The sequence below is a fragment of the Lichenostomus cassidix genome, chromosome 10, assembly GCF_008360975.1.
Source record: "Lichenostomus cassidix isolate B80296 chromosome 10, HeHo_3.0, whole genome shotgun sequence".
In the NCBI taxonomy this organism is placed as follows: Eukaryota; Metazoa; Chordata; class Aves; order Passeriformes; family Meliphagidae; genus Lichenostomus; species Lichenostomus cassidix.
Window position 1 is genome coordinate 18,561,139 of NC_139491.1, and position 21,251 is coordinate 18,582,389.

Sequence of the window (21,251 nt, forward strand, 5' to 3'; positions counted from 1 at the left end):
GGAATTGGGTCTCAAAATCCAGCATTCCAGCCCCCAGAAAAGCAGGAATTCTGGGATTTAAGGATAGGACAAGATGATCCCCCAGCACTTTGTTCCCAAAATTCCCCATTCGAGCTCCCATCGTTCCCGAGGTTGGGGGTTAGGGACTTTCCCAAGCCGTGGGAATGCGAAGGAAGCCGTTTTCCCATAAAATCGCCCCAAAGTGGGATCATGGATTTGATCCCGACACCCCCAGGTGGAGCAGATCCCAAAATCCCTGGGATGGGCCCTTTGTCCCAAATCCCTCCAGAATCAGGAATATCACAGGGAAAACGCACACTGCGGGTGTAGGAATGAGGTATTGGTTTATTTTCCTTCCCCGACTCCGCAATTCCAAGAGAGGTTTTCACGGATCCCAGCTCCGAGCCCTGGAAAACCACGGGATTCCCACAGACCCGGGAGCGGGAGAGAGGATGGGGCAGGGTGGGATCTGATCCTTCCAAAAATCGGGAAAAATAAAGTCCCAGGAGTGGATATGGAGACCGAATGGAGCCAGGATGGGGAAGGAAAAGCTGGAATCGGAATTTTTCCACAGGGAGACCACACTGAGCTCCAGGGGTGATTCCTTGGCATTCAGGAATTCCTCCAGCCTCCTTCTCCCTCTTTCCCTGGGAATTGTCCTGGGCTGGAAAAGCTACTGGGAAGTGATTCCTAAAATATTCCTGGGAATCTGGAATGGGTTTTCTTGGATCATCTCCATCCTGGCCAGGCGCAGAAGTGACCCAGTTGTCACCTCCAGCCTCGGGAATGGCTCAGTGTGGATTTCGGGATAATCCAAACCTCCAGCACCGCTGGAGAGAGTCGGGAAGCTGGGAAAGGGGGTGGGAAGAGACCAGAATTCCTGCTGGGGCAGCAGGATTGTCATCAGGAAATGGGGATGGGATGGGATTGGGATGGGATTGGGATGGGAGATGGGATGGGAGATGGGATGGGATTGGGATGGGAGATGGGATGGGATTGGGATGGGAGATGGGATGGGATTCCCAGGAAATCAGGGCTTGGAGGTGGCCCAGCTGTCACTGTGGATTTCGGGATCAACCCAACTTCCAGCACTGCTGGAGAGAGTCTGGAGGCTGGGAAAGGGTGGGAGAAGCTCGTAATTCCTGCTGGGGCAGCAGGATCGTCATTGGGAAATGGGGATGGGATTGGGATGGGATTCCCGGAACTCAGGGCTTGGGAGGCCCCAGCTGGGGTCCGTTGGCGGTGGGATCGGCCAGCGCAGTTTTCCGGGAAGCGGCCAGCGAGGGGTTGTGCAGCAGGGTGTACGCCACCCACCAGCGCGCCCGGATCCGCCGGATCCGCGCCCGGCCCGGAGCCACGGGCTTGGGATGCATCAGCTGCACACCTGGAATGAGATGGGAACAGCGGGAAAGGGTTTAGGGACTCGAACGGAGCTGGGAAAGGGATTTGGGATCAGGCGTGGAGGGTGGGGTGTGGGGAATGGGATCCTGTGGGGAAAGAGGAGACTGGGGTGGGATATTGGCATGGAATTCCTGGGGCTGGGATGGAATTGTCAGAGAAGCTGTGGCTGCCCCTGGATCCCTGGGAGTGTCTGAGGAAAGGCTGGAGTAACCTGGGACATGGGCGGTGTCCTTGGATGGACTCTGAGGTCCCTTCCAACCCCAAGCATTCCCTCATTCCCTGATTGCAGCCCCAGCCACATCCCACTGAAGACACCAAGATTCCCTGAGGAGACCCAGCCCAGCCCAGAACAGGAACAGCCCCTGATGGATGGATGGATGGATGATGGATGGATTATGGATGGATGATGGATGGATGATGGATGGATGACGGATGGATGATGGATGGATGATGGATGGATGATGGATGGATGATGGATGATGGATGATGGATGATGGATGATGGATGGATGATGGATGATGGATGATGGATGGATGATGGATGGATGATGGATGATGGATGATGATAGATGATGATGATGATGATGATATGATGATGATGATGATGATGATGGATGAAGGATGGATGATGGATGATGGATGGATGATGGATGGATGATGGATGATGGATGATGATGGATGATGGATGATGGATGATGGATGATGGATGATGGATGATGGATGGATGATGGATGATGGATGGATGATGGATGGATGATGATGGATGATGGATGGATGATGGATGGATGATGGATGATGGATGATGGATGGATGATGATGGATGATGGATGGATGATGGATGATGGATGATGGATGATGGATGGATGATGGATGATGGATGATGGATGATGGATGATGGATGATGGATGGATGATGGATGGATGATGGATGGATGATGGATGGATGATGGATGGATGATGGATGGATGATGGATGATGGATGGATGATGGATGGATGATGGATGGATGATGGATGATGGATGATGGATGATGGATGGATGATGGATGGATGATGGATGATGGATGATGGATGATGGATGGATGATGGATGATGGATGGATGATGGATGATGGATGATGGATGATGGATGATGGATGATGGATGGATCCATGGATCCATGGAATCCATGGATGGATGGATGATGGAGGTGTCCCCGTATCCCACCTTCCTCCAGGTTGCTCTCCCGGCTCCGTTCCCGTGTCTCCACAGGGCTTGGCTGGAGCAGCAGGAAGCAGAAGGCTCTCAGCAGGGGGTGGCCCTGGCTCACCTCCAGCTTCAGGAACTGGCAGTAGGAGTGGAACCCTGTGGGGATGGACAGCATTCCCAAATCCCTCTGATTCCCAACCCGGAGAGACGGGAACTGTCCCGTTCCACCTTCCATGCTCCCATAATCCCAGCAGGAAAAGCAACTCAAGCCCTGAGGTCCCCTGAGGTCCCTTCCCAGCCACCTTTATCCCAGGACGTGAGGTGACCCAGCTGAAACCCCAAAGGTCACCACCCATTGTTTTGAGATAAAAAAACAGGACCCAGCAGGAGTTGGGAAAAGCCACCTGCGCCCGTTATCCTATTTCCCACAGTTTGATGCCACCCTCATTCCCAGCAGGAAAATCAGAGGAAGTCCTGGGGTCCCCTGAGGTCTCCTCTCCTTTATCCCAGGGCATGAGGTGACCACTGGTGAAACCCCAAACGTCACCACCCATTTCTTGGGATAGAAAAGCGGGAATTGGGAAAAGCCACCTGCTCCCATTGTCCCATTTCCAAGTCACCTTCAGTCCCAGCAGGAAAAGTAGGAGAAGCCCTGAGGTCCCCTGAGGTCCCCTGAGGTCCCTGATGTCCCCTGAGGTCTCCAAGGTCCTCTGAGGTCCCTTCCTGGCCATCTTTATCCCAGGATATGAGGTGACCATTGGTGGAACTCCAAAGTTCACCACCCATTTTTCGGGATAAAAAATGCTCCAATTCCAATGGTTTGAGGCCACCATCATTCCCGGCAGCCCCAGAGGATGGTGGACCCCACCCCACCCCTCCCGGATGTCCGCGGTGGGATCAGCACCCCTGTTTCCCGGGAATGACCCACCTGGGTCGAAGCCCTCGACGCCGCGCTGCAGCAGGCTGATGTCCAGGCGGCAGAAGTGGACGGAGTTGTAGAGGCCGGAGATGACCAGGCGCCACACGCCGGCCAGCACTCCCACCAGGACGTTGATGGGGAAGAGCAGCACGGTGACGATGTACAGCGCGCGCCTGCGGGGAACGCGGAATTCCCGGGAATTCTCCCGGCCAAAAGCAGCTTCTGCCCCATGTCCATGGGGAGAAGGGAAATCCCTTCCAAGATCCACCAGGATGCACCCAGGAGTTCCCCTTCTCCTCAGAAATTCAGGAATTGGTGGAATTTTGGGGTTGGGATATAGGGATGGACAGCCAGGAGGATGCTTGGATCCCTCTGGAGCAGGGCCACCCTGTCTGGCGTCACCCCACAAAAATCCAGACCAAAATATCCAGAAAAACCCCCGGAATTCCCCTGGAATTCCCGCTGGGGACAATGGGGGACAATCCCAGGATTCCTGTACCTGTTGGTGAGCTCCTTCTGCAGGGAATTCTGCTCCAGGAATTGGTAATGCGCCAGGAGATGCTGCAGGAGCACGGCAACCACCAGGGCCAGCCAGAAGGGCCTGGGGAGAGCCGGGATGGACACCAGGAATGACCCAGGACACCGGGAATGACCCAAAACATCAGGAATGTCCCAAGACACCACCCCAGGTGGAAACCTCCATTGGTGTTGGAAAAACCCCAAATGGAGCATCCCAACTCCCCCCAGGGCGTTCCTTGGGGTTTCCAGCTTGGGAATGTCCCAGGACACCAGGAATGACCCAAAACACCAGGAATGTCCCAAGACACTGCCCCAGGAAGCAGAACTTCCAGCAGGGGTGGAAAAATCCCAAATGGAACATCCCAAAACCCTCCAGGGCCATGTCCAGGGCTTTGCAGGCCAGGAATGTCCCAGGATGCTGGGAATGTCCCAGGACACCAGGAATGTCCCAAGACATCACCCCAGGCAGAAACCTCCAATGGTTTAGGGAAAAACCCCAAATGGAGCATCCCAAACCCCTCCAGGGCCATGTCCAGGGCATTCCTTGGGGTTTCCAGCTTGGGAATGTCCCAGGACACTGGGAATGACCCAAAGCACCAGGAATGTTCCAGGACACCAGGAATGTCCCAAGGCATCACCCCAGGAAGCAGAACTTCCAGCAGGTGTGAAAAAATCCCAAATGGAGCATCCCAAACCCCTCCAGGGCCATGTCAAGGGCATTCCTTGGGGTTTCCAGCTTGAGAATGTCCCAAAATATCAGGAATGTCCCAAAACACTGGGAATGTTTCAAAACAGTGAGAATGTCCCAAGACATCATCTCAGGTGGAAACCTCCAATGATTTTAGGAAAAACCCCAAATGGATCATCCCAAACCCCTCCAGGGCCATGTCCAGGGCATCCCTTGGGGTTTCCAGCCATTCCCGAGCACTCACCACATGTTCCGGACGATCCCGAAGAGCGGGGAGCTGGTGCCGGCCTGCAGCGGGATCACCACCAGGAAGGTGAAGGCCACGGAGCAGAGGAAGAAAATCACCTGCTGGATCAGGAGCCCTGGGAACGGGACACGGATCATCCGCGATGGGATGGGATGGGGAGATATTCCTGCTTTTTTTGGGGTCTCCCAGCCATCCCAAATCCCCCCAGGCAGGGATGATCCAGGCTGGGATGGGGATGAGGAGCCCAGGCTGCCATAGCTATTCCCATCCCAATATTTGGGATCCAGCCAAACCCAGACATGATCCCAGTCCCTCCTCCTCTCTGAATTCCCAACCAAATTTTCCCATCTTTCCAATTTTTCCCATCTTTCCAGTTTTTCTCATTTTTCCAATTTTTCAATTTTCCCAATTTTCCCCATTTTTCCATTTTTCTGCTTTTTCCTATTTTTCTAATTATTCCCATCTTTCCAATTTTTCCCATATTTCTGATTTTTCCAATCCTTCCAATTTTTCTGATTTGTCCAGCTATTCCCATCTTTCTCATTTCCCCCATATTTCTGATTTTTCCAATCCTTCCAGCTTTTCCCACCTTTCCAATTTTTCCAATATTTCCAACCCTTTAAATCCTTCCAATCCTTCCAATTTTTCTGATTTTTTTCCAATTTTCCCAATCTTTCAAATTTTTCCAATTATTTTTCCAATTATTTTTCCAATTATTTTTCCAATTATTTTTCCAATTATTTTTCCAATTATTTTTCCAATTATTTTTCCAATTTTTCTGACTTTTCCAATTTTCCCCATTTTTCTGATTTTCCCCGTTTTTCCTATTTTCCCCCATTGTTTCCATTTCCCCCATCTTTCCAATTCTTCCAATTTTTCCCAATAAATTTTCCCCCCCCCAACCATTTGGCATTCCCAGCAACCACCAGATTGCTTTTGGGGAAAGAGGAACAAAACCCTCACCTCTCCCTCCTCGAAGTGAGGTGAAAACCCAGGAATTGCTGCTTAACCCTAAATAAAATTGGGATCCTCCCCATCCCGAATTCATCCCGAATTCATCCCGAATTCCCGCGATAATTCCCGAATCCCGCGGTTACCGAGGCAGGCAAAGGCGGCCTGGAAGCTGGCGAAGCTGATCCAGCAGACGACGGCACTGCGGGAAGGACGGAGGATGTGAGCTTGGGAAAACACATCCAGCACGGAGCCCTGGTACAGCGAGCGGAGATTGGACCTGGGAACCGAGATCCCGTAAATCCCGGGGAAACCGGGAGTGGGAGTGGGAATGGGGATGGGAATGGGAATGGGGATGGAGGATGGGGATGGGGATGGGAATGGGGAATGGAGAATGGGATTGGGAAGGGGAATGGGAATGGGAATGGGGAATGGGATTGGGAATGGAATGGGGATGGGAATGAATGGGAATGGGAATGGGGATGGGCAGGGGAATGGGAATGGGGATGGAATGGGAATGGAAATGGAATGGGGAAAGGGAAAATAGGGAACGGGAATGGGAATGGAATGGGATGGGAATGTGGAATGGGGAATGGGGATGGGAATGGGGATGGGAATGGCATGTGGAAAGGGGAATGCGAATGGGAATGCAAATGGGAATGGGGAATGAATGGGAATGAGGAATGGGGATGGAATGGGAATGGGAATGGGAATGGGAATGGAATGGAAATGGGAGTGGGAATGGGAATGGGAAGTGGGAAAATCAGGAATGGGAAGTGGGAAAATCAGGAATGGGAACAGGAAAATCAGGAATGGGAACGCCATTCCCACCTGTGCATGACCAGCGTCCGGAGGAGCATGGCGCAGGTCAGCAGGCAGCACAGCACCAGGGAGAAGATGTAGCACACTGCAGGGAAAATGGGAAAAACTGATGGATTTGGGTTGGGAATCTCGCCAGGAATGGGGTTTGAGTGGGAACTGTGCCTCAGTTTCCCACATTTTGCCTGCTCTCCTTTGTCTCCCAGGGGGAAGGGATGAGATGGTGGAAAAATGGGAAGGGAATTCCATGGGAAGGGAAAATCCCTGGAGTGGGGTGGGATGGGCAGGGGGTGGGAAATCCCTGGGATGGGGACTCGGAAAAAGGGAATTCTGGGGGAAGCAGGAGGAGGGATGGAGATGTGGGGGAAAAAGAGGATGGGAGAGGATTGGGGATCCAGGAAATGCTATCAAATCCTTCATGGGATTGGTGCATCCCAAGGAGGTGGGGGGCATCCCTGCTATTCCTTTATCTCTGAAATTCCCTCATCCCTGCTATTCTTTTATCCCTGCAATTCCCTGATCGCTGCTATCCCTTCATCCCTATTCCTCCATCCCTGTTATCCCCTCATCCCTATTATTCCCTCATCCCTGCTATCTCCAATCCCTGTTTTTCCCTCTATCACAGCTCTCCCCTCATCCCTCATCCAAGGATTTCCACTCTCCAGGGATCCAAGGCCCATCTGTTCCATTCCAGCAGATTTCCAAGCCCCCAGCATCTGCCAGCTCTTCCCTCTGGCTCTTCCCTCTGGCTCTTCCCGACAGCTCTTCCCACCATCCCTTCCCGTCTTGGCACGCGCCAGCCTGGCACAGCCCCAGCCAGCCCTGCATGCTGCCCATCCCACGCCTGCCAGCCGCTCCCCAAATCCCCCGGGAATTTCCCCAATCCCTCTATGTCCTCCTGGTTTGGAATCCTCCTGGAATCCCTCCAAATCCCCCTCTGGAAGCGGGATCCGGCCGGGAGGATCCTCCTGAAATCCCATGGAATCTGCCCTATGCTCCAAGTTTGGAATCCTCCTGAAGTTCCCCGGGAATTTCCCCCATCCCTAACCATCCTTCGGGTTCAGAATCCCCCCAGAATCTGCCCATCCATGAAATCCCCCTGGGATCTCCCTGACCCCTGACCATCCTCCAGATTTGGAATCCTGCTGGAATCTGTCCTATCCCTGACCATCCTCTGGATTCAGAATCCTACTGGAATTCCCCTGGAATCTTCACCATCCCTAACCTCCCTCCAGGTTTGGAGTCCTCCCAGAATCCCTCCAAATCCCCCTCTGAAAGCAGGCTCCGGGTGGGAGGATCCTCCTGAAATCCCCTGGAATCTCTGCCATCCCTGATCTTCCTCCAGGTTTGGAATCCTCCTGGAATCCCCTTGGAATCTCTCCCATCCCTGATCTCCCTCTATGTTCAGAATCCTGAAATCCTCTGGAATCTCCCCCATCTTCTGGGTCCAGAATCCCCTTGGAATCCTCTTGGAATCTCCTCCATCCCTGACTGTCCTCCAGGTCTGGAATCCCCCTGGAATCCCCTGGAATCTCTGCCATCCCTGACTGTCTTTGGGTTCAGAATCCTCCAGAAATCCTCTGGAATCTCTCCATCCCTGATATCCCTCCGAGTTTGGAATCCTCCTGAAATCCTCTGGAATCTGCCCATCCCTGATATCCCCTGGAATCTCTGCCATCCCTGACTATCCTTCAATTCAGAATCCTCCCGAAATCCTCTGGAATCTCCCCCAATCCTCCAGGCTCGGAATCCTCCCGAAATCCCCCAGTTCCCCTCTGGAATCACGATCCAGCCGGGATCACACCTTCCAGCGACCACAGGTAGTGCCGGACGGTGCGCAGCTCCTTCTCCATGTCGCCCGGCACGGCCGGATTGTCCGAGGGCACCAGGCCGAACTGCACCAGCAGCACCACGATGTCCTTGGTCATTCCCGCCCGGACAATCTGGATGGTGGGAACCACGGCCAGGAGCAGCAGCAGGGCCACCTGCAAACCCCGCGGGATTTAGGGATTTACGGAGCGCGGGGGAGAGGGGCGGGAATGCCGTAGGGAATGCTGTTCCCGGATCCGGAATGTTCCCGGTGTCACCTGGTAGACGGCGATGACGGCCACGGTGATGGACACCACGAGCTTCAGCGGGATCCGGAACCCTGGCGGGAAAGCGGGAGAGGAGCTGGGATTTGGGATCATGGAGAAAAAATGGGAGAGGAGCTGGGATTTGGGATCATGGAGGGAAAAGGGGAGAGGAGCTGGGATTTGGGAATTGGGGTCATGGAGGGAAAAGTGGGAAAGGAACTGGGATTTGGGATCATGGGGAGAAAAGTGAGAGAAGAACTGAGATTTGGGATCATGAGATCATGGAGGGAAAAGTGGGAGAGGAGCTGGGATTTGGGATCATGGAGAAAAAATGGGAGACAGCTGGGGTTTGAGATCATGGAGGGAAAAAAGGGAGAGGAGCTGGGATTTGGGGCCATGGAGGGAAAAGTGGGAAAGGAACTGGGATTTAGGATCATGGAGGGAAAAGTGGGAGAGGAGCCAGGATTTGGGATCATGAGGGGACTGGAGATCCATAAATCCCTCCCAACCCCAAGCATCCCGTGATTCCATGGGATCATCCCGAATCCCACCTTCCTCAGGAGTGTAGATGTAGGAGCAGAGATAGGATCGGATCCGGGAGCGGAGAGTCTCCTCGATCTTCCGGGAGCTGCGGGAGCCGGGAGAGGGTGAGGATCCCATTCCTTGGGAACAGCGATCCTCGGGATGAGCTGGGAATGGGATGTGCCGGGAATGGGATATGCTGGGATTGGGATGAGCTGGGAATGGGATGTGCTGGGATTGGGATATGCTGGGATTGGGATGAGCTGGGAATGGGATGTGCTGGGATTGGGATGTGCCGGGAATGGGATGAGCTGGGAATGGGATGAGCTGGGAATGGGATGAGCTGGGAATGGGATGAGCTGGGAATGGGATGTGCCGGGAATGGGATGAGCTGGGAATGGGATGAGCTGGGAATGGGATGAGCTGGGAATGGGATGAGCTGGAATTGAGATGTATTGGGAATGGGATGTGCAGGGAATGGGATGTGCAGGGAATGGGATGTGCAGGGAATGGGATGTGCAGGGAATGGGATGAGCCGGCAATTTGATGTGCCAGGAACGGGATTTTCCATCCTCACCTCCCATTCTGGCCCTGCTTGGACAGGAGAGCCTTGAGGTACTTCCTGTAATATCCTTTCCCGGGAATCTTGGGAAACAGGGATAAATGGATGGATTTTGGGAAAGCATCCCTGTCCCGACTCCACCCTCACCCCACTCCTGCCATCTCCCAATGGGATCTTCCCAGCCCTCGTTGGGATCAGGAATGTGGGATGCTGGTGTGGGAAAGGCGGGATGATCCTGCCCCATTCCCGAATCCATCTGGGATCCCAAGGGTCACCTCAGGCCCTTCCCAGGCCTCCTTTCCCGAATTTCCTCCTCTGTCCCCAGCAAAGCCCGGCACAGCTCCAAGGTGATTATTCCTGGGATTATCCAGGAAAACAAGGAGTGCCTGGAGCCGGCTGATCCCCAAAGCCGCTTGCGTAAGAGTTCATTCCAGAGGCACATTTCCCACTCCCTGCTCAAATCCCGGGATGGCAATGGAGCTGCCCCAGCGCTGGGGCTGCAGGGGGACAGGGAGATCCCAATCCCAATCCCAGTCCCCATCCTGATCCTGGTCCTGATCCCGATCCTGATCTCAGTCCTGGTCCCAATCCCAGTCCTGATCCTGATCCTGATCCTGATCCCGATCCCGATCCCAATCCCATTCCTGATCCCGACCTGAGCCCAGTCCCAGTCCCAGTCCTGGTCACAGTCCCGGTCCTGATCCCACTCCCACTCTTAATCCTATGCCAATCCCAATCCCAATCCCTGTCCCAGTCCCAACTCTGATCACTATCCCAATCCCGATCCCAGTCCCAATCCCAGTCCTGGTCCCAGTCCAAGTCCTGACCCCAAACCCAACCCCAATCCCGATCCCAATCCCAATCCCCGTCCTGATGTCAGTCCTGGTCTCAATCCTGCTCCCTATCCAGATCCCAAACTCAATCCCAATCCCAACCCAAATTCCCCTCCCTCTCCCGCGAGTTTCTCCCCAAATTCCCGGCTGGAATTCCCGTTACCTCCAGCTCAGCGCTGTCCCCGCGGGTGAAGCTCCGGATGAGCAGCGCTGGGTACCACAGACTGAGCAGGAGCAGCGCCAGGATGATGGGAATGTGGGATAACGTGGAGTAGAACCGGGAAATCTGGGAATGGTGGGGATATCGGGATCATGGACACCATCCCGGGTACCAGAGGGTGATGGGAATGTGGGATAACGTGGAGTAAAACCAGGAAATTTTGGATCCATGGAGATATCGGGATCATGGACACCACCCCGGTACCAGAGCAGGAGAAGCCCCAGGATGATGGGAATGTGGGATAACATGGAATAGAACTGGGAAATCTGGGAATGTTGGAAACACCGGGATCATGGACACCACCCCGGGTACCAGAGCAGGCGCAGGCTGATGAGAACGTGGGATAACTGGGAATAGAACTGGGAAATCTGGGAATGGGGAACATTGGGATCACAGCCCCACTACCAGAGTGGGAGAAGCCTCAGGATGGTGGGAATGTGGGATAATGTGGAGTAGAACCAGGAAATCTGGGAATGGTGGGAATATCGGGATCATGGACATCATCCCGGGTACCAGAGGGTGATGGGAATGTGGGATAATGTGGAATAGAACTGGGAAATCTGGGAATGGTGGAGATATCGGGATCATGGACCAGTACCAGAGCAGGAGCAGCCCCAGGCTGATGGGAATGTGGGATAATGTGGAATAGAACTGGGAAATCTGGGAATGGGAACACCGGGATCATGGACACCATCCTGAGCAGGGCTGGTACCTCAGGGCCACTCAAGGAGGTGCCAATGAAGCCACAGCCCTTCAGGGACACAGGGGGGTGACAACACCTCAGAGACACTTCCAGGAAGCCACAACACCTCAGGGCCATTCAAGGTGGTGGCAATGAAGCCACAACCCCTCAGAGGCACCCAAGGAGGTGACAAGGAAGCCAAGACACCTCAGGGCCACTCAAAGAGGTGATGAGGAAGCCACCACACCTCAGGGCCACTTCCAGGAAGTTGTGACACCTCAGGGCCACTCAAGGAGGTGGCAATGAAGCCACAACCCCGCAGGGCCACTCAAGGGACCCAGGACACCTCAGGGAGGTGACAACACCTCAGGACTACTCAAGGAGGTGACAATGAAGCCACAACCCCTCAAGGCCACCTCCAGGAAGCCTCAACACCTCAGAGCCACTCAAGGTGGTGACACAAAAGCCACCACAACTCAGGGACATTCAAGGAGGTGGCAATGAAGCCACAGCCTCTCAGGGCCACTCGAGGAAGCTGTGACACTTCAGGGCCACTTCCAGGAAGCCACCACACCCCAGGGTCACTTCAGGAGGTGACAACACCTCAGGGCCACTTGGGGAGGTGACAAGGGAGCCACAACCCCTCAAGGCCACTTCCAGGAAGCCGCCACACCCCAGGCCACCTGGCTGTCCCCTCCCCAGCCCAGGGCCACCCACCTTCGGGTGCTGGGGACACTGTGCCCGGTGCCACACGTGTGCCACGCAGTGTCCCCAGGCCAGCAGGGAGCCGGCCAGGTAGCCCAGGCGGTGGCCCAGGGTGGCACAGGCGAGCAGCGGGAAGTAGAACAGCGGGTAGTAGAGCAGAGCCAGGATCTTCCAGTATTCTGCGGGAAAACGGGAAAAATAATGGGAAAATGGGAAAAAAAAAATGGGAAAAAGGTGAGAAAATGGAGAAAAGGTGGGAGAAAGGTGGGGAAAAGGGGAAAAATGTGGGAAAAGGTGGTGGAAATAAGGGAAAATGGTGGGAAGAAGGTGGGGAAAAGACAGGAAAATGGGAAAAAGGCAGGAAAACAGGAAAAAGGTGGGAAATGGGAAAACGGTGGAAGAAAGGTGGGGGAAAAATGGGGGAAAAGAGGCAGGGAAAAAAGTGGGAAAAATGAGAGAAAACGGGAAAAGTAGGATAAAAGGCAGGGGAAAGGTGTTGAAATGGGAAAAAGGTTGGAAAAAGGTAGGAAAAGATGGGGAAAAGGCTGGGAAACTGGGAAAAAGTGGGGAAAAGGCAGGAAAAATGTGGGGAAAAGGCAGGGAAAAGGGCAAATGGGAAAAAAAGGTAAAAACACAGGGGAAAGGTGGGGAAAATGGGAAAAGGGAAACTGGGGAAAGGCATGGAAAAGGAGGAGAAAATGTGGGGAAAAGGTGGGAAAAAGATGGGGAAGAGGTGGGGAAAGGTGAGGAAAATGGTGGGGAAAAAACGAAAAAAGGTGGAAAGAAGGTGGGAAAATGGAAAAAAGGCAGGAAAATGGGGAAAAGGCCGGGAAAATGTGAGCGAAATGGAGGAAAAAGGCAGGAAAAGGTGGGAAAATGTGGGAAAAAGGTGGGAAAAATTCAGAAGAAAGGCAGAAGAAGGTGGGAAAAGGTGGGGAAACAGTGGGAAAAAATAAAAAAAAGGCATGGAAAAATGTGGGAAAAAGATGAGAAAAGGCGGGAAAGTTGGGAAAAGGTGGGAAAAGGTGGGAAAAAGGCGGGAAAGTTGAGAAAAGGTGGGAAAAGGTGGGAAAAAGGCGGGAAAGGCGGGAAAGGTGGGAAAAAGCAGGAAAAAGCAGGAGAAAGGCGTGAAAAGGCGGGAAAAGTTGGGAAAAGGCTGAAAAGGCAGGAGAAAGGCGGGAAAGGCGGGAAAAGGTGGGAGAAAGGTGGGAAAAGGCGGGAAAAATGGGAAAAGGCGGGAAAAAGGTGGGGAAGGCGTGAAAAGGCTGGAAAAGGTGGGGAAAGGCGGGCAAAGGCGGGAAAAGGCGGGAAAAGGCGGGAATAGCCGTCCTTACCGCGGGCGCTGTGGGCCGAGTGGGACACGAGCGGCAGAGGATCCGGATCCAGCACCAGGACGCAGAGCGAGGAGAAGAGGATGGCGAACACGGCTGCCACCGGAGCGCGGCTGCCCTCCTCCTCCAGGAAATTCCCGGGGCTACGGGATTGCGGGAATGGCACGGATTGAGGATTGGGGTGGGGTGAGAGGGGATGTGGGGAAATGCTGGGGAAAATGTAGGGAAAAATGCAGGGAAAAAGGGTGGGAAATGAGGGGGAAAAGTGGGGAAAAAGGTGCGGAAAAAGTGGGAAAAGAGGTAGGAAAAGGTGGGAAAAAAGTGGGAAAATGTGGGGTAAAAGGTGGGAAGAAAGGTGGGAAAACATGGGAATAAAAGGTGGAGAAAAGGTGGGAAAATGTGGAGGAAAAGTGGGGGAAAATGTTGGGAAAATGTGGGAAAATGCGGGGGGAAAAGGTGGGGAAAAAAGGTGGGAAAATGTGGGGAAAAGGTGGGAAGAAAGGTAGGAAAACATGGGAATAAAATGTGGGGGAAAGGTGGGGAAGAGGTGGGAAAAGGTGGGGAAAAATGTTGGGAAAAAGTGGGAAAATGGGAGGAAAAAAGGTGGGAAGAAAGGTAGGAAAACATGGGAATAAAATGCGGGGGAAAGGTGGGGGAAAACGTGGGAAAATGTGGGGGAAAAATGTTGGGAAAAAGTGAGAAAAGGTGGAAAAAAGGCAGGAAAAGGCAGATTCACCTGAGCAATCCCGGCACGCCGTTCCAGCAGCTCCGCAGGCGCCGGCGCTTCACCAGGAAGGACAGAGCCAGGATCGCCGCCAGCTGCGGGAAATCCATGGAAAACGGGGTGGGGAGGGGTGGGAATGTGTGGGGAGGAAATGTTTCCATGGAAAAGGGTCCGGGATGTGAAGGGAACATCCATCAAGGGACAAAATCCATGGAAAAGGAGGTCTGGGAATGGTGGAAACCCCATGGAGGAACCAAATCCATGGGAAATGGGTCTTGGGAATGATGGGAAAATCCATGGAGGAATCAGTTCCATGGAAAATGGGTCCTGGGAATGATGGAACTCCATGGAGAAACAATTTCCATGGAAAAAGGGAATGGTGGGAACATCCATGGAGGAAGAATTTTCATTGAAAAGGGTCCTTGGAATGATGGAAAATCCATGGAGGAACGGAATCCATGGAAAAGGGGCCTTGGGAATGATGGGAAAATCCACTGAGGCACCAAATCCATGGAAAAGGGGAATGATGGGAACATCCATGGAGGAAGAATTTCCATGGAAAAAGAGTCCTGGGAATGATGGGATTGATGGGAATACACATAGAGGAAAAGTTTCCATGGAAAAGGAGTCCTGGAGAAAATGGAAAAATCCATGGAGGCCCTAAATCCATGGAAAAAGGGATCTTGGGAATGGCGGGAACCCCATAGAGGCCCTAAATCCATGGAATATGGGGAATGATGGGAACATCCATGGAGGAAGAGTTTCCATGGAAAAGGAGCCCTGGGAATGATGGGATTGATGGGAATACACATAGAGGAAAAGTTTCCATGGAAAAGGAATCCTGGAAATGGTTGGAACCCTATGGAGGAACCAATTCCATGGAAAATGGGAATGATGGGAAAATCCACAGAGGCACCAAATCTGTGGGAAAGGGGTCTTGGGAATGATAGGAATACCCACGGAGGAACAATTTCCATGGAAAACTGGAATGATGGGAACATCCATGGAGGACTTAAATCCATGGAAATGGAGTCCTGGGAATGATGGGATTGATGGGAATATCCGTGGAGACTTTAAATCCATGGAAAAGGGTTTCTGGGAATGGCAGGAACCCCATGGAGGAACCAAATCCATGAAAATGGGGAATGATGGGAATATCCATGGAGACACCATTCCCACCCCACATCCCAAATCCAGCCGTGACCAGGGCAGGAATCCATAAATCCATGGAAAAAGGGGTTCCAGGGAATGATGGGAACGATTTGGGAGGAATTTTGGGATTATTACTCCACAGAGAACATTCCAGGAGGAAAATCCAGGAAACCACGGAATTCTGGGATCGTTTATGGGAGGAGAGACACCTGAGGTGGAGTTTGGCCCTAAATCAAATCCATGGATTCCAGGGAGGGAATGTGGGATTTTTATTTTTTTGGAGCATCCTGGCACTGGATGGGGATCCCAGCGGGGATATTTGGGAATTTGGGATTGGGAATGGGAATTCTGGGATGGCTACTCACGGAAATGGGAGCCATGCAGGTGTGGTACATCCGGGGGGAAATGGTGGGGTGACACTCCGGGATGGCGCCGGGAAAAAGGCTGGGAAACGGGAAAAATCCCAAATTGAACCCTAAAAGGGCTGGGAATGGTGTGATTCCATTCCAGAATAATGGGATCCTTCCCAGGAATAGGGGATGGCTGGGATCCCAGTGGGAATCCCATAAATCACCTCTGGGAACTCCCAAATCCCATAAATCCCCTCTGTGGAAACATCTTGAATCCCATAATTCACATGTGGGAAACCCCTTGAATCCCATAAATCCCCTCTGTGGAAATACCCTGAATCCCATAAATCCCATGTGGGAATTCCTGAATCCCATAAATCCCATGTGGGAATTCCTGAATCCCATAAATCCCGTGTGGGAATTCCTGAATCCCATAAATCCCATGTGGGAATTCCTGAATCCCATAAATCACATGGAAACCCCTTGAATCCCATAAACCATCAATGGGAACTCCTGAATCCCATAAATCCCCTCTGTGGAAACATCCTGAATCCCATAAATCACATGTAGGAACTCCTAAATGCCAGAAATCCCATGGAACTCCCTGAATCCCATAAATCACCTCTGGGAACTCCTGAATCCCAGAAATCCCATGGAACTCCCAAATCCCATAAACTCCATGTGTGGAAACATCTTGAATCCCATAATTCACATGCGGGAAACCCTGAATCCCATAAATCACCTCTGGGAACCCCTGGATCCCATAAATCCCATGGAAACCCCTTGAATCCCATAAATCCCCTCTGTGGAAACATCCTGAATCCCATAAATCCTGTGTGGGAATTCCTGAATCCCAGAAATCCCATGGAACTCCCTGAACCCCATAAATCACACAGAAACCCCTTGAATCCCATAAATCATGTTTGGGAACTCCTGAATCCCATAAATCACCAATGGGAATTCCTGAATCCCAGAAATCCCATGGAAACCCCTGAATCCCATAAATCCCACGTGCGGAAATATCCCGAATGCCATAAATCACATGGAAAACCCCTAAATCCCATAAATTACATGGAAAACCCCTAAATCCCATAAATCATGTTTGGGAACTCCTGAATCCCATCAATCACAGGGAAACCCCTGGATCCCATAAATCACCTGTGGTATCCCCAAATCCCATAAATCCCATGCAGAAACCCCCAAATCCCATAATTTCCAGGGAAAACCCCATCCCAGCCCTTCCCAAACCCCACACTTCCAACGGGACGGACAGAGACAGGACCAGGGAAAGGTCCGATGGGAAAATCGGGATTTTCCATGCATCCCAAAAATCCCTGCCGCCCCCAAATCCCAGGAATTAGGATCGGGATCCCAGGGACAGCTCTGAAATCCCGGGAAAATCCCCCAATCCTTGGGCAATTCATCCCAAAATCTATGGGGTGGGGTTTTTTCCCGGGGGGGAAAAAAAATTGGGATGGGACGAGGAGATTCCAAAGGTTCTTTGGCAAGGGGGAGGATTTGGGATCAATGGGGAGAATTCCTTTGGGATTGGATCATTCCCAGGTTATCTTTGGGATTTATGGGGAGCAAAGCTCAGGGACAATGGATTCCCAGGGATGGGATGGGAATTTTTGGGATTTGGGACCTGGAAAAGAAATTCCATTGTTTCCTTTCCCTGGAGGAATTCTCTTGGGAAAGGGAATTGCATGAGGAATCCCAAAATCCTGGGATAAATTTCCCTTCCCTGGAGGAATTCTCTTGGGAATTCCTTGGGAAAGGGAATTCAGGACCCAAAATCCTGGGATGAAATTCCTAGCTGCTCCGTGCCTCAGTTTCCCTTCCCTGTAGGAATTCTTGGGAAAGGGAATTCAACCAGGACCCAAAATCCTGGGATTTCGCTGCCCTTCCATCCCATTCCTGGGGGAAAATGCAGCTTTGGGAATTCTCATGGATCCCAAAGAAATGGGATTTATTTAAACCCCTTGGAAAATCTGGGATTCTCATCCCAATCCAGAGGCGGGGAACTCCATCCTATGGGATCATCCTAGGGGATTTTGGGATGTGCTCCCAAATCCCTTCGCTCCGGGTTGAAATCTGCCGAATTTTGGGAATTTGGGGTGGAAATCCTGGATCCAGAGGGGTGGGAACAGCATGGATTTGACATTTTGGGGGAAAAACCAAGGGAAAGGGATCAACAGCCATTCCCACTGCGGGATTGATCCCTAAAGAAATCCGGGATTGATCCCGACCCCATGGAATTCCAGGATTTTTTGAGAATTCCGAAAATCCTTTGAATTCCCCTCCTGCTCTGCCGGGAATAAATCCGGGAGTTGTTGCTCCGTGGGAAAGGGGATGGAGCGGGAGCTGGGCAGGGACAGGGGGACACCTTTGGGGACACTTTTGGGGACATTTTGGGAACATCTGGGAATACCCACTCATCCCCGGGCGCCAGATCCCGATCCTAAAGCAATCCAGGATTTTTCGGGCTCAGAATTCCCTTGAAATCCCCTCCGGGAATAAACCCGGGAATGAGGGAAAAGGGGATGGAGCTCGGCAGGGACAGCGGGATGCTCGGGGACACTTCTGGGGACATTTTTTGGGAATATTTGGGATCACTCACTCATCGCGGGGCGCCGCCGCCTCCGTGGCCTCGTAGATGTACCAGTCGGATCCCAAATCGTCCTCGGCGAAATTCCCGAATTCCAGGGGGGAATCCCGAATCCCGGCCGAGCCGTTGGAGGCCATGGCCGCTCCTCCTCCTCCTCCTCCTCCTCCTTCCCTCCGCCGCCTGGAAAAGTTGGAAAAACTCCCAGCGGCTCCTCCCGGGAATGCGGCTTGATCCCGAAATCCTCGCCCGAATTCCAGCTTTTCCGTGGAGCTGGAGCCGGGAGATTCCCGGGGGATCCCAATCCCGCTGATCCCGGTGATTCCGGAGCAGCGCGAAGAGCTTTTGTTTGGGTTTTCCCGGCTGGAAAAGCAGGGCAGGGATCAAGGATTGGGATGGGATGGGGCGGGACCGTGTGGCACTTCAGGGACATCCAGCGGCATTCCCGGCGGGAATGGCATTGTCCCCAGATTGTCCCGAGATTGTCCCGAGATTGTCCTGGCGCCAAGCAGGGCCTGGTTATCCCTGTTATCCCGATTATCCCGGTTATCCTTGCTATCCCGGTTATCCCAATTGTCCCTGTTGTCCCGGTTATCCCAGTTGTCCCTGTTATCCCGGTTATCCTGGTTATCCCTGTAATCCTGGTTATCCCGGGATGGGTTTGGCGCCGGGAGAATTCCTGCTTCACCCAGGGAACAGGCTGGGCCTGGAAAAATGTCCCCAAAGTGTCACCGGCGGGGCTTGGGGACAACCTGGGATGTCACCCGGGAATGTCCCCAGGGATGAGGGGACGGCGGGAGCAGCCCCAGGGACAGCCCGGGATTTGGGGACAGCCGGGAATGTCACCCAGGAATGGAACCTGGGAATGTCGTCACCCGGGAATGTCGTCACCCGGGAATGTCACCCGGGAATGTCACCCGGGAATGTCACCCGGGAATGTCCCCAGAGGTGACAGCTGGAGGGTCTGGCTGCTCTCCAGGGCTGCTGTTGGCATTCCCTCGGGACTGGGATGGATCCAAAGGGACACACCAGTGGCATTGTCCCCACGGCCACCGCGCTGCTCCACGTCACATTCCCATTCCCTGCAGTTTTCCAGGGATTTCCTTCATTCCAGGAGAGAAAACTTGGGATCTTCATCTCTCTTCCCAAAAACCAGCCGGGAATCAGATCCCACCTGCTCTCCATGCTCAGGGTGTTCCCATGGGATCCCAAATCCCATGGATCCCCGGCTGGGCTGCATCCCAAATCCCAAACTGGAATTCCATGATTTTCCAGCCACCCGGGAAGCGGCGCTGAGCTCAGCTCCGGGAATGAGGAATTCCGGGAAAAGGTGGGAGCTGGGAATGGTGCTGGCAGCGAGCCAGGGGGGCTGGGAGGGGTGGGAATGTGGGATTGGGTGGGGTTTAGGTGTTGGGAATGTGGGATTGGGAATTGGGAATGTGGGATTGGGTGAGCTTTGGGAATTGGGAATGTGGGATTGGGTGGGGTTTGGGAATTGGGAATGTGGGATTGGGAATTGGGAATGTGGGATTGGGTATTGGGAATGTGGGATTGGGTATTGGGAATGTGGGATTGGGTGAGGTTTGGGAATTGGGAATGTGGGATTGGATGAGGTTTGGGAATTGGGAATGTGGGATTGGATGAGGTTTGGGAATTGGAATTGGGATTGGGATTTGGGAGTTGGGAATGTGGGATTGGGTGGGGTTTGGGAGTTGGGAATGTGGGATTGGGTGGGGTTTGGGAGTTGGGAATGTGGGATTGGGTGGGGATTGGGAATTGGGAATGTGGGATTGGGTGAGGTTTGGGAGTTGGGGATGGGATTTGGGAGTTGGGAAAGTGGGATTAGGCAGGGTATGGAAATTGGGAATGGGATTTAGAAGCTGGGAGTGGGCTTTAGAAATTGGGAACGAGGTTTGGAAGTCGGGAATGTGGGGTTTAGGCAGCGCTTGGAAATTGGGAATATGGGTTTTGCCAGGGTTTGGGAAAATTGGAATCTGGGTTTAGGCAGGGGTTGGGAAATGGGAATGAGATTTGGAAGTTGGCAATGGGGTTTGGGAGTTGGGAATATGGGTTTTTCCAGGGTTTGAGACATTTGGGATGGGATTTAGGTGGGGTTTGGGAGTTGGCAATGGGGTTTGGAAATTGGGAATATGGGTTCACGTGGAGTTTGGGGTTTGGGAATATGGGTCTTGCTGGAGTTGGGAAGTTGGGAATATGGGGTTTGGGACCTGGGAATGTGGTTTGGGAGTTGGGAAAGAGGGTTTTGCCAGGGCTTGGGAAATTGGGAATATGGGTTGGGAAATGGGAATGGGGTTTGGAAGTTGGGAATATGAAGTTCTCCCAGGGTTTGGCAGTTAGGAATGCAGTTGGGGTTTGGGAATATGGGTTTTGTCAGGGCTTGGGAAATTGGGGATGGGATTCAGGCGCGGTTTGGGAGTTTGGAATGGGGTTTGGGATTTGGGAATACGGATTTGGGCAGGGAAAGCGAGGCCTGGGCTGAGGCAATTCCCAAGGATGCAAACTGGGGTCGGGAATCTGCTCCAGAGGGAATGTCAGTGTCCCCTGGGCTCACCCGGACAGGGAAGGGTGAATTCCCGATTTTCCAGCTTCCCAGGTCTCAGAAAAGGGTTAACTCCCGATTTTTCGCCTCCCGAGGCTCAGGGAAAGGTTAATTCCCGATTTTTTCCCTCCCAGCTCCCATGGAAGGGTGAATTCCCGATTTTCCAGCTTGCCAGGTCTCAGCAAAGGGTTAATTCCTGAATT

General features: G+C 52.9%; 1 protein-coding gene across 1 annotated transcript; it reads right to left on the bottom strand.

Annotated features, from left to right (window-relative positions):
• Positions 1 to 967: 967 nt before the first annotated feature.
• STRA6 (signaling receptor and transporter of retinol STRA6) lies at positions 968 to 18,665 on the bottom strand. The gene is made up of 17 exons (XM_085071049.1): positions 18,504 to 18,665; positions 15,899 to 15,977; positions 14,394 to 14,476; positions 13,661 to 13,800; positions 12,339 to 12,505; positions 10,883 to 11,005; positions 9,902 to 9,969; positions 9,354 to 9,430; positions 8,815 to 8,876; positions 8,532 to 8,712; positions 6,740 to 6,815; positions 6,055 to 6,188; positions 4,955 to 5,072; positions 4,003 to 4,104; positions 3,513 to 3,676; positions 2,603 to 2,740; positions 968 to 1,384 (listed from the first exon to the last, which is right to left on the bottom strand). Exons 1-17 carry the CDS (start codon positions 18,626 to 18,628, stop codon positions 1,206 to 1,208), a joined length of 2,016 nt encoding a protein of 671 aa, XP_084927175.1. The 5' UTR covers positions 18,629 to 18,665; the 3' UTR covers positions 968 to 1,205.
• Between the last annotated feature and the right edge of the window lie 2,586 nt (positions 18,666 to 21,251).